The 13,432-nt window shown below is 35.6% G+C and overlaps 1 protein-coding gene across 3 annotated transcripts in view; it reads left to right on the top strand.

Moving 5' to 3' along the window:
• Nucleotides 1-5,458: 5,458 nt before the first annotated feature.
• The window catches only part of CDKL2 (cyclin dependent kinase like 2), a 30,489-nt gene continuing 22,515 nt past the window's right edge, over nucleotides 5,459-13,432 (top strand). For 2 of the 3 annotated variants that reach the window (XM_039845468.1, XM_039845469.1), the window contains exons 1-2: nucleotides 5,459-8,645; nucleotides 10,768-10,966. In XM_039845468.1, coding sequence (XP_039701402.1) covers nucleotides 10,799-10,966 — 168 coding nt within the window. In that variant the 5' untranslated portion in view covers nucleotides 5,459-8,645; nucleotides 10,768-10,798. The remainder of the gene's footprint in view (nucleotides 8,646-10,767; nucleotides 10,967-13,432) is intronic. The other variant, XM_039845467.1, reaches the window with a different exon arrangement.

Here is a 13,432-nt window from a genome sequence, read left to right as displayed (position 1 = left end):
TTTTAGAAGGGATAAAATGTGTATGTCATACTATACTGAAAACTAAATTTGAAGGAGCAAAATATCATTTGATCCGAAAAATTTATGTGAAACAAAATATTTGAATATTTTAGCCACATAACATGCTTCGTTTCAATTGTGCTTATATAGTGTTTGTAGCAAGTAAATGAAAATTTAGTGGATAGGTGTTCATATTTTTCCTTTAAATTAGGACATTTTGCTCAATTTATATTTTAACTATAGATGAATAAAGACCCTTGGTTTTTCTTTTCATTCTGTGTTAATACTTTCTATTTGATGCCACAGTTCTAAATTATTTAAAATTACTTGATAAGGGAATGATCTGTTACCATGAAAGAAATTCCGTTTGTGAATGATTTTTGCAGGGTCATTTAAGAGTAATTGGAATCATTTGCATCATTTAGTTAATTTCTAAGTTTCTGGGTAGTTTTGACAGACTGAAATCTGCTTATGTAGTTGTATATACAGCTGTGTTTAATATATTTCAGAATTAGTAGGACGGAAAGTCTTATTAGCATTAACAAATACTGGGCAATATACTTTAACTACAGGTTTAGAATTAAACATTTACAGAAAGATTACTACCTTTCTGTTAATTGCCAGATTAACCGATCTCTTTGTCCTTGATCTATGAAGAGTTTTGACAAAGCCGGCTGCCTACTTGGGATGCTTTCACTTTTGTGATAATAACGTTCTTTTAACTGTTCCTGTTTTATCAACTCATAATGACCCCCAGCTCCCAACCCCTTCTGTGCTCCATCTCTTCTTTCCCCACAAACTTTCTCCAGGTGGTTTATTTAGGCTAGGCTAAACCTAGCTTCTGTGTACCATCCATTCAGTAGATTCCATATAGTGCTTGAGAGGAGGGCTTTGGATATGCCTGGGCTTGAATGGCAACTCCATTCAATGGTTAGCCTTTTTTTTTTCTTTTGTTTCCTCAATTGTAAAACCAGAAGGGTGATTGGGAGGTTTCAGTGAGTTAACATATAAAGCATCTAAAACAGTGTTGTGGCCTTCAGCAAGTGTAAGCTCTTACTGTTTTTGATTTAGTTGCATTTCTAGTGTCTATCCTGTGTTCCAAACAAATCATTTAAAAAAAAAAAATCCTTTTTGCCACATTTCCTTTTGAAGCCCTACAAAATTCAAAATTTGGAAGTCTAAAACAATGTGTTCTCTGACTTGCATAGCTGGCTCTCTAGTGAGCATTTCTTATTTTTCTGACCTATTAAATATTGTTTTAATGAAGACAAACCATTTAACAGTGTTTATCAAGTGTTTATTGGACACCACTGAGTGCCAGGCATTGATGTTGAGGATTTATGTATGAATAAGACAAGCCCTTGGTTTCCCTGAGATTATCTACGTGATAATGGACAGAGTGGTTGTAAATACTATGCAAAATATTAAGATGATATAAAGAAACTGAGTGGCAATTTTAGATAGGTATTTCACAATTACCCATTCTAGAGTTGACATGGGACATAGCATTCCAGTCAGGGACCAGCTAATGTAAAGCTTGTAAAATTGAAAAAAGCTTGGAGGGAAATGCGAAGAGGCTGTGACAGGTGCAGTTGGGTCAAGGAGTGGCAAAATAGTAGGAGGTAGCCTAGGAGAGATAGGGACTAGATCTTGTAATCTGAAGATTTACATCTGAAGGAGGGAAATAAATTTAGCTTATTTTTTGGCAGCCGAATTTAGGAGATGTCTGTTTTAAAGGGTAGTTAGCATAAATATACAAATCAGTGAAAAGCAGACACTTCAGTGTAACCAATACAATAGTTATCTTTATACTTGTTTTTATGTCTAAGATGAATTTTCTACAATATTTGAGGATATACTATGAATCACTGCTGGTAGCTTTATATTTGATTTAATATTTAGACAAGCTAAGTGTAGCTATTTCACAGCTGAGGAGACTGAGGATCAGAAAGGATATTATAGTCAACACTAGTAAGAAATGGTTTGAAATGCCTGCTTATTAGCCAAAAGTGTCAATTTGCTTTAGAGGATGAGTTATTCAATTTTAGAAAAGGAGTTTTGAATACTAGAAATTTAAAATTTGCATATAATGCATTTTTTATTCTGGATTTATTTTAGAAAATTATAAAATCACAGCCCCCAACATTAGTGCACCTAAAATATAAGGATTCCTTAATCTGAAACTGCATTCAGGAAGCACAGCATTAAGTAATGAGACAGATAGATACTTGGCACAAATCAAATGGCTGCTGAGTACTGGAAGTCTCTGAGAAGAGAAAATAATTTTTGAGGGCCTGTCATTTTACATATCTTTTAACACGATAACGCTATTAAGTTTTAAAATTTTTTGTTCTTAGGTGAACTAAAGCTTGGAGAGGTAAAACCAAAACTCTGCCTGACATGTGATGAGGATAGTGACTTGGAATACAAAACATGTGAGAGACATTTCAATGGATGGTGACTTATTAGAAATGACTTAGAGTGTTCTTTAAAAGTGGGCACTTAAGTAATAATTATATGTGAAGTGACAAATGTGTGTAGTGGCCAGTAAATATTAGCGTCTAATAGGAGCCAGAAACCTTCCTAGGTGATGGCTGGCAATATAGCAGGTACAGCCAAGTCTACTCTCAGGAAACTTGTATTTTTTAAGGGAGGGAGGGTGGCAACAAACATGTAAATAAGTAATTTCAGTCCTGATTACTCCTGGGCGCACACAACTCATTAGGTTCTAGCAGTAAGCCTTTAAGGAGGAGGACTTTATTTTATAGAAGGATTAACAGGTACAGTGGGGTTAGCTACTTTTCTAAGATCACTTGGCTAATGGGTAAAACTAGTTAAGGAAGAGAATGTATTAGTGACTGGGGGTGGGGCTGTTGTTTAATCTTTACTGAGGGTGGTAATAAAAAGCCTCTCCAAAGAGGTAACATTTGAGATCTGAAGTGAAGAGAAAGAAGGCAGCCTTGAGATCTGGAAGAACATTCCAAATAGAAGGAAGAACAAATGCAGAGAACTTGTGTTTGAAGTTTGTTGCATTTAAGGGTAATAAGGCCAGTATGGCCCCACAATAAGCAGGTGATATCAAGATGTGGGTAAGGGCTAATTTGAGGGTGGCCTTGTAGTTTGGATTTTATACTGCTGGTATAGGGATCTGAACAGGGAAGTAATGATGTGAATTAGTGAGGAGACTCAGGAAGAGATGTCAGGTAATTGTGATGGCTTGGGTTAGAGTTGTAGCAGTGAAGATGGTGATAAATGGTCAGCTAATATGATACCTTGGAGATAGAATTTACAAGACTTATGGATTGGATTTTGAATGTGAGGGAAAAAATCAAGGCATTCCTGAGATTTTAATGCAGATTTTAATGCAGTACTCTATTGAGAGAGAGGGAAGAGGAGTGGATTGTGGACAGAAAACAGTTCCTTTTGAGCTACGTTAAATTTCATTTGCCATTTGGACACCCAAGAATAAATGTCAGCTGGTATGATTTTTGGAATTCTGAGAGCTCAGTACTATGAGTAGTCAGTATAGGTCTTTGTAGCTATTGGATTAATGAGATCTAGGAAGAGAGTGTCCGGAAGAGAAGCTGAGAGTGACCCCCCAGATACTCCCAAAATTTAGGGTTTAGTACAAAAGAAATGTGCGAAGAAAACTAGGGAGACAAAATGGCAAAATTGGTGTCCTGGAAAGCTAAGTTGCAAGAGTTTATTTCAGAAGGAAATAGGCAGTTTTGTCAAATGCTATTGAGAGGTCAAATAAGTTAACAAATTAGGGTGGTGTGACTGCTATAATAAATAGACCCCAAGATGTCTGATGGTTCAAACACAATGCTTACCCCCACCCCTCATTTAATAGAAGAGTGGTAATGAAGAGGCCAGTAGTATGGCCATCCCCAATTAAATTATTTAGGGATACATGGATTAAGGTTCTATCAACTTCACAAGATCACACTGGAGTCATCTCTGTTATAGCTAGCTAAAAGGGAAAAGAAATGTGGAGGATCATCTTGATGTTTATGGACCAGGACTGGGAATGGTGCACATCTCATATTCCTTTGGCTTGAATTCAGTCACATGGCCACCCCTAACTGCAATGGAGTTTGCACAAAATACACAAGCCATACATACAGGGAAAAGAAACCAGCTTGTTTTGAGTAGCTAGTAATCTCTGCCGCAGAAGCTTTGGCAGGATGTAGGTCATAGTGACTTTTGAGAAGAACTAGTTCAATGAAGTGATAAGGATGAAAGCCCAATAGAGAACTGGAGATTAGAAATGAACACACTTTTTTTCCTGTAGTTTTGCTATGAAGATGAACAGAGGAATCTGGTAGAGTCTAGAGAGAGAGAGGTTTTATAAGAGGCATGTTACCGGTGCAAACAACGTATGCTATTTTTAACATTTGAGGAATGGCTTTTCCAGGTTCACACTGTGATACAGTATAGATGTATTTGGTGACTGACATCAAAATACAGTGTATGTTGGAAAAATAAATGGTATATTGTACTTCAGGTCCCCAAATTCTAGTTGTCTTAATCACTTTAAAATATAGTAATGATGTCACTGAATCAACTTCTATGCAGAGAACAGAATTCCCTTTTCTATGGCAAGTGTCCTTCCATCAAAGAACCAGAACTTCAAAATGAATCCATTCATTTCCTTAATAGAATGGTGGAATGTATTTATAGCTGCATGCTCCATATAATATACAGAAAATAACCTTACTTTTTATTGTCTGAAAATTTTACACTCTTGGTGACTCAAGTGAAGTGATGCCAAAAAACCCATGGCCTATCAGTATCTGATGAGACCGAAGTAAGAGGAGTTGGTTTTTTTTTTTTCCCCATAAAACTGACCTTTGGGGATGTCAAATACATAGAGAATGATTGTTGTCAAGATTCATTTAACAGAGACGATTGCTAATGCGAGGAGGAGAATCAGGCTCCTCTAAGGGAAAATATGTAAATTTGTTGAAAAAGATTTCTGGGGAGACTATACATTTCTTATATACCTGTATTCTATTTTTTTTTAATTGAGATAGAGTTCACATACATAAAATTCACCCTTTTAAAGTGTATAATGCAGTGGGTTTTAGTATATTTATATATTTACAAGATTGTGTAATCATTATCACAGTCTTAATTCCAGAACATTTTCATCACCCTAAAAATAAACCCCATACCTGTTAGTAGTCACTTCGAATTCCCACCTCCCACTCAGTCCCTGGTAACCATTAATCTACTTTTTGTTTTTATGGAATTGCCAAAGCTGGATACTTTGTATAAATGGAATCATGTGGCATTTTATGTCTGGCTTTCAGTTAGCATAATGTTTTCAAGATTCATCCATGTCGCAGTGTCTGTCAATACTTCATTCCTTTTTATGGCTGAATAATATTCCATTGTATGGATATACCACATTCATACATTCATCAGTTGATGGACATTTCAGTTTTACTTTTTGGCTATTATGAATATCAGTGCTGCTATGAACATTCTTGTATAAGTGTTTGTGTGACCATAAGTTTTCATTTTTCTTCTGTGTATACCTAGGCGTGGAATTCCTGGGTCATGTAATCCTTAGCCTCTCTTAACCTTTATTTCCTTACCATCTCTCAAGCTTTCTTGTTGCCAATCTCATGTTGCCCTCATGCTGTTTTCTTTAGATTTTTAGAGCATCTTCACTTTCCTTAGTGATTAAAATGTCCCTTTCAACTTCTTCCCCTATTGCCCCACTTAGGTAGGTCATGTTACAATTTTTCATGACAAGTTCATGACTTTTCATACCATTACCTCAAATTTCTTTGAACTCAATTCCAATGACATTTTTCACTAAACAGTTATTCAAAGGAACAGCCAAACCTTACACTCTTTAGAACTGATCATCTTGTGCCATTTCCAAGATATTAAATTCTTTGACTAATTTTTTCTATTTCACTCCCATTAGACTTATTCTTCATGCCTATGATGACCTCTACACCCTCAGTGCCTCTCTATTTTCAGTTTATTAACTAACTTCTGTCCTAATTTGTCTTCTATCTAACTGGAACCTATGGCAAGTCATTTTAATGGTGCTTTCCTCCTCATCCTTGATTTCTTAACTCCTTTATTTAATCTCCTTGCACCACCAGTTCTCCAAGAGGTAGCTTACATACTATCTGTTTTCTTCATTCTTGTCCCTGGGGGTGCCAAGTCCTATCAGAGTCCATTGGTTTCACTGTAAATTCATGGTAACTTAAGTGGGCACATTTTACTATTTGAATTCCTTTCATATCAAAATAACTTCTATCATAACTACCGATTTCAGGGAATTTCTGCTCTCAAATCCTTAAGACTTAATCTAACTCTTATCTTTGCAAAAATGAAGTTCTTTTACTGAGAAGATCTAGGCTAGCTAATTTGTCTGCCCAACAGTTTTCTCAGTTTTTTCCTTTTTGCTAAACCTCTTCAAGACAAAGTTCTTTTCATACTTTATTACTTTCTCTTTACTACCTGTCCTTGGTTTTTCATTATTCTTTCTTCTTAGCTCTTTAAAACCTCTCTCCATTCTTTTTTTCCTGCAAAGATCCCCCAGTTTATAAAGAAAAACTCAATCCTGCATCTACATAATGCTACCTTCTCTTCAGCAGACTTGCAGATGGCTTTACCTAGGGTGTGTAATTCTCGAACACCTTGTCACCTTTACTGTTGGCTTTCAAACTCAATTCTTCTTGAAATTGTTTTCTCAAGTGTTACCTATTCACTAAATCCAGTATTTTTAGTCTTTATCCTTTTGGTTTTCTCTGTGGAATATAAACGAGTTGTTTAAGCTTCAGAGCCTCCTGCTTAGAGGGGACTTTAAAATGTTTATGTTGTTGAATATTTTTGTAAAGTTGCAAAAACAATATTTTTGCTTTGTTGTCAAGCTTCAGGCCTGGATTTGCCACTCTAAAAAAGGGGATCTGCCCCTCATAAAAGAAGTTCATCAGATTCTGTTTTAGCCTATAGAGGTAACAAAATTGGGCATGGCTTCTTCCAACTTTGCCACAGCTAAGGATAGAGCTAAATTGCTGTATTAACACTTATACCTTGGATTAACCAAAGAATTATATTTTCCCATACCCAGGTCCCAGGTCTGGTCCTCATTATTACAGGTTCAGGAACTAGATTGTAAGCAGTTTGACCAAGGTGATCAAGCACTGGAAGATTAATACATGCTAACCAAATACACAAAATATAAACCAGAATGTTTATTTCTTAGTATACAACAAGGAGTTACTACCTTAATTTTGACTATGGGTATAAAATATCTGCTATCCAGGACACACTCAACTGGATTAAGGTATTATGGAGACCAAATATTATAAAACATTTAGTTTTCATGATTTACCATGAAAACAGTGCTAAAGGCCTTCTCACTGCTGGTGTATGGCCTAAACCTCTAATTCCTTGAAAAGAGGAAAACCCTGTTTCTTGTGTGATTTCAGCACGTGCATGATTCTGACCTACCAGTCTTGCCTAGTCATTGATTGAGGTGGTCTGTGCAGATCTCACCTTCCAACTGCACCCTATTTGGCTGCCATAGGCTAGCATTGCGCATCTCTTCTCGTTTCCCGACCGTCCCAGCCCTTTTTCTATTTCATTCATGTCCTCTCTTACCTCTCTGTTATCTCCAAAGTATTTCCCTCTCTTTCACTGCCCAAGCTGACCTCACGGTTCGTCCTAACGTCAGTTCTGCCGTCACCTACTTTCACCTTGCCTCGTCTACTAATGATCACCTCCTAGACTGACACCCTCGTCCCCTACCTAGCCCAGACTGGTCCCACCGCCTAGACCGAACCTTACCAGGCCCAGCGGGGAAAGTATGAGGAACGCTTCGTCGCGCTCTTTCTTTGCATGGTCTCTTTCATTTTCTCCCAATCCTACAAAACCAATACTTTTACCCTCCCCGTGAGCCCCAGAACCGCCTCATGGCGGCGACAGGTCTGCCAGCTAAGGCAGAAGGTGTCTCCTTACTTGAGAATGTAGGTGTGTTGGGATGCCAGCGTCCGCGCGTCAGTGAATAACCTGGGCCGAGCCCCAGGTGAAGGGGAAGGGTGGCTGGCGCTAAGCCAATCACAGCTCCTGACGACAGGGCCCAGCCAATCAGAGTACGGGATGCTTGGCGCAGTGAGGACCCGCCCCCTTGCAGCTCGGTGGCCAACGCCTTCGCCCAGGGCCAGCTGGAGCAGAGCAGGTTCGCAGAGTGAAGGGTTCTGGGCACCTTGCGAGCAGGTTGGCAGTGCCCTCCCACCCCAGCTAATTTCTGTACAAGCCTTGTCCTTAACAGGTGTTGGTGCCTGCCGCGGACGCATTCTGACCCGGGGCGTATTTCTCTCTAGAGACTCTGTGCCTATGGTTGGGGACAGAGTGAGGCCGTTGCCTTGACGACGACAGCATGCGGCCCGCGGTCCTTCTGAGAGTGAGCTTGCGGTGGGCCGAGGCCAATCTGCCTCTTTGCCTGCTTCACCTGGGACCTGTGTCCGTGTCCGCAGAAGGAATCAACAGCACTGAAATTGCTAGTTTGTTAGTCAGCATGTTTTAGACCTGCGAGCGAGATGAATTTCACCTCAAATTTGTTTCCAAGTTGAAAACCTTTGGGTCTTTCCACGTGAAAGGATTTTAAAGAAACAGTAAGTATAATTCTTTTAAATGCTTCTATTATCTTGCTCTTTTGTCTATAATAGATTTCATTCTATCAGAATAAAAAATGGCATTATTTTTATTATCAAAATTGTTGGTATTAGAACCATATGCTTACATGGCACGTCCAGAAATACCACATTGCCAATTAGCCAGGCATCGTTTGTATTACCCTTACATTTAGGAGTAGAAAGCATCAAAAGTTAGTTTATGAGTAACTGTTTCAGGAAATAAGAGGCTTTTTAGGCTGTGATACTTTTAAGGTATTTATAGACAGTGCCACTTGAAAAAGCAGGTGTGTTCAATGCACTGTGACCAAATGTACAGTTGGCTGCAAGAATAAATTTGCAGTAGTCAACTTGCATAATGTTAGCTTTTGATGTGCCTCAGGACATCTTAGACATGTTTAAGGTAATTTTAATTTTGTTCACTTTACATTTTCAAATATCGAGGACACCAACTGCAAAATGTTTTTAAATGATCCAGGTAACAGATTCCAGCTATTTTTGCCCTCGACATGATAAACCTAAAATCTAGTCCTTGATAAAACATGCTGTGTTCATGGAAGGAAAAACAGTTAAGGAAAGGAGAGATAGAATTACATTGAGAACTTTTTTTCAAGCACAGGCATTTTATTTAGAAATAGTTAACAGACATTAAATGAGAGTTAAAATGTCAAATGCATGGAAAGTTGGTGTTGGGGACACCACTGTGTAAACAGTTTATGGTAAAACCTACTATCAAAGCTGGTAGTAAAATAATGAAATAATTGGAGTTAGTGTTGGCTAGGATTTATTTTTTCACCCCCCTCTTCCCTATGTCAGATGAGTCTTCTGATTTTCCATATTTATCTATAATAAAACCCTAAATTATTATATGTAAACTGCCGAAAGTATACATCAGATTTTCATAGTTAGCTAGGACAAAGAGAACATTTGCTTTGTCTCTGTCATCAGTGTAAGTAAAACATCGCAATTCACAATCTGAGTAAATTAGTTTTAGATTGCCATAAGTACACAAAACAATATTTTTTCTCTTCAAGTTTTATAAATGAGTGTTTTTATAATGTCAGGTTAAAAAAACTTAACTATAAGTCATCATTTGAATATCTAGTTACCTAAGGATTTTTTTTCCTCCCAAAGCTTTTAGAACCAATTAAGAGCATGATTCTTTAAATATTTTGCTTCTAGAATTTAATTTCAAAATCAGATTTTAAAAATAAATTTAACTTTGAAGTTATAATTTATTAGATTTTATATTTCATGGCAATCAAAACTTATGAATTAAAATCTATCTGTATTTGGACTGAAAAGTTTTATTCTGTACCAAAATATGTAATGGACTGATTGCTGGACCTTCATCAATCATTATTGAAGTAAGAAATATTTATTAGGATTGCCTTTTCCAGAAAATGTTATATAATGGGATGTAAAAGAATTGTAAACACAAAATTCAAATGATCATTCTTATACTGAGTAATCATTAAAAGGATTTTTGAAATACTGTATTTGGTACTACTAGTATTTAATTTAAAAATCTGCATATATACTGTGATGTCATTGCTGTTATTTCGTAAGTTCGATTTATAGGAATTTGATTATTATAGCAAGAAAAGTAAAGGAAAATAGTTTAGCAAAGTTTCTTAGTGTTAACTTGGTAAGTGACCATTTTGTGAACAGATATTTTTCCCATTTGAGTAGAAAGTGCATAAAGATTTTCAACTTTGATCTTTTAAACCTGATGTAAAAAAAATTTGATCTTCACTAAAAGGAATCGTGTTTTTCTAAAATGAGCTGTGATTGTTTTGTATGATAATTCAAGTATTGCTTTATCTGAATTAAAATATATTGAATTTCATTAACATGGCATTTAGTAAATTAAATTTAAAGTTAGTGGCTTCAATTACATTTGCACTATTTTTTAATGTATATGAATATTTTGAAGCCATAGCTTAGAATCGAAAACAATAAGAAATTGTGAGTCAGCACAGTACAGCCATCGACACAGTGACTACTCTAATATGGAAAATAAGTGCGGAAGAACTAATTTGCTGGGAGGGAGGAGGAAATTAATATACTCAACATTATTAACTTTATATTTTGGTTTCTATAGCAAGAAAAATTCCTACTGATTTTGAATTAAAATGGAAAAATATGAGAATCTAGGATTGGTTGGAGAAGGGAGCTATGGAATGGTGATGAAGTGTAGGAATAAAGATAGTGGAAGAATTGTAGCCATCAAGAAGTTCTTAGAAAGTGATGATGACAAAATGGTTAAAAAAATTGCTATGCGAGAAATCAAGTTACTAAAGGTGAGTAAAGACATATATTTTGTTAAAAAAAAAAGTTATTTCTTGATCACAATTACATTTTTAGGGGAAAACGCTGTTTTTATATTTGTTTTATTTCCACAACAAAGTTTAAAGTATAAATTTTTTCTTTTTTGGAAGTAAATAAAATGATTACATATGCATATTCTTTCATGCATATTCATTTTTTTCTCATGAATTTAAACCTGACTTTTAAAGTATTTGTTGCTTCTCTATATACTGTCTGCCTATCTGTCTGTCTACCTAGCCATGTAGCTATCTACCTATCTATCTGGCTAGCATCCGTATTGGAGGTTCCAAAAACCATCCTTGGGTTTGATGATTCACTAGGAGGACTCGTAGCACTCAGCAATAGTTGTATACATGGCTATGACTTATTACAATGAAAGAATATAAAATTAGCAAAGGTAAAAGGCACATGAGGTGAATTCCAGAGGAAAACTGTCACAAGTTTCCAAGAATTCTCTTCAGTGGAGTTGCACAGGATGCACTTACTTCACGTGAAATACTCTCTACCAAGGAAATTCATTAGAGACTCAATGCCATGGTTTTTATTGGGGGTGGCCACATAGACACCCTCTGCCTGGCCCATACCAAAATTCCAGATTCCCAGAAGGAAGGCAGATATTAGGCATAAACAATGTGGTTTGCACAGTGAGCCATTTTATTAATTCTGGAAACGAAGTGAAATCCAAGTTCCCAGGTACTAGTTAAGGGCTCACTTTGCAAGCATATCTTTCTAAGGATAGCAGTATCAGGCCTGCTATGGTACATCTTCCCTCTTCCTTCTTCCCTCTCCTGTCTTACCAGAAGTTTATCAATTTTATTTATCTTTAGAAAGAACTAATGTGTGGCTTTGTCGATCTTTTCTATTCTGTATTTCTCTTCTATTTCTTTAATTTTTGTTCGTTAGTATTTCATTCCTTCTACTTATTTTGAGTGGGTTTATTTTGCAGATCTTTTTCCTAACCTATTGAGATAGATGCTTACATCTTTAGTTTTAGGCTTTGCCCCCTCATATATGCATTTAAGGCTATAAATTTTCTTCTAAGAATGGTTTGGTATCTGTCCCAGAAATTTTGATTAGCAGTTCAAAATATTTTTCTCATTTCCCTCAATTTCCAAACATGTGGTAATTTTCTAGATTTCCTTCTTCTGTTTATTTACTTTTGACACAATTGCCTTATGACCTGGGTATATACAATGTAAGATTTTATTTCTTTGGAATTTCTTGATACTTGGTTATTGGTTCAGAATGTAGTAAACAAACAAACAAAAATTCTTCATGTACTTGAAAAGTATTCCATTAAGCCAGCTTTGTTAATTGCATTGATTAAATCTTCTGAAGTTTTTTTTTTTTTTTTTTTTTTTTTTGTATGCTTGTTCTATCCAGTACTGAGAAGAACTATGTTAAAATATTCCTCCATGGTTATTGATTTGCCTACTTTCATTGTAATTCAGTTAAGGTTTAACTTTATAAACAGAAAGGCTATATTATTAGTATATAATGCTTAGAATTATTATATCATCAGGTTAAATCAAATCTTTTATCATTATGATATAACTCTTTCTATTATAGTAATGTTTTATCTTAAAGTCTGTTTTCTCTAAAACCAGTAAGGCCACGCTAGTTTAATTTTGATTAGTGCTTGAATAGTATATCTTTTTCCATCTTTTTCCTTTCAGTTTTTCTCAATCTTTGTTTAGATGTGTCTCTTGTGAACACATAGTTATATTTTGCTTTTTATCTTGTTTGACAATCTTTGCCTTTTAATTGGAACATTTAGTCTATTTACATGTCATATAGTTTCTGATATATTTTGGTATAAATCTACCATCTTAATATGTGCTGTTTGTCTTACTGGGTCTTTTAAATTATTTCTTTGGATTATTACATTTATTTTTTTATTTCTCTCTAATAATTTGAAAATTATACATTGTGTTTCTATCTTTTTGTGTTGACCCTAGACATTTGTTAAAGTCTAACAATATCCAATATTTTTATCCTTCTTACAACACTTATTTCTAGTTATTCCCTTTTATCTTCTGCTAATATCACCATATATTAACCCTTACATATGTTTAGACAATACCAGACATAATTATTGTTCAGTGTTCATTTAGGTTTACATTTATCTTTCTTTGTTCTTTTCTGTATCTCAGACTATTTATCTGTGATCTCTTTGAAGTACATTATTTAGGATTTGCTTTTGTGAGGATCTACTTTAGATAAAACATTTCAATTTTAGTTGCATGGAAATGTATTTTGCTGTCATTTCTGAAGGATATTTTTGCTGTGTATGGAATTTTAGGTTGGCAATTATTTTCTTTCAATAAAATGAAAATAACATTGTTTTGTCCTCTGGCTTTCATTGTGGCTCTTGAGAAGTCAGCTGTCAGCCAATTGCTGCTTTAGAAGTTTGTTCTTTTATGTCTGGATCTCATTTT

The sequence above is a fragment of the Pteropus medius genome, unplaced genomic scaffold, assembly GCF_902729225.1.
Source record: "Pteropus medius unplaced genomic scaffold, Ma_sr-lr_union100, whole genome shotgun sequence".
Classification (NCBI taxonomy): Eukaryota; Metazoa; Chordata; class Mammalia; order Chiroptera; family Pteropodidae; genus Pteropus; species Pteropus medius.
Note: the sequence above shows the minus strand (reverse complement) of the source record. Positions and strands in the feature narration are given on the sequence as shown.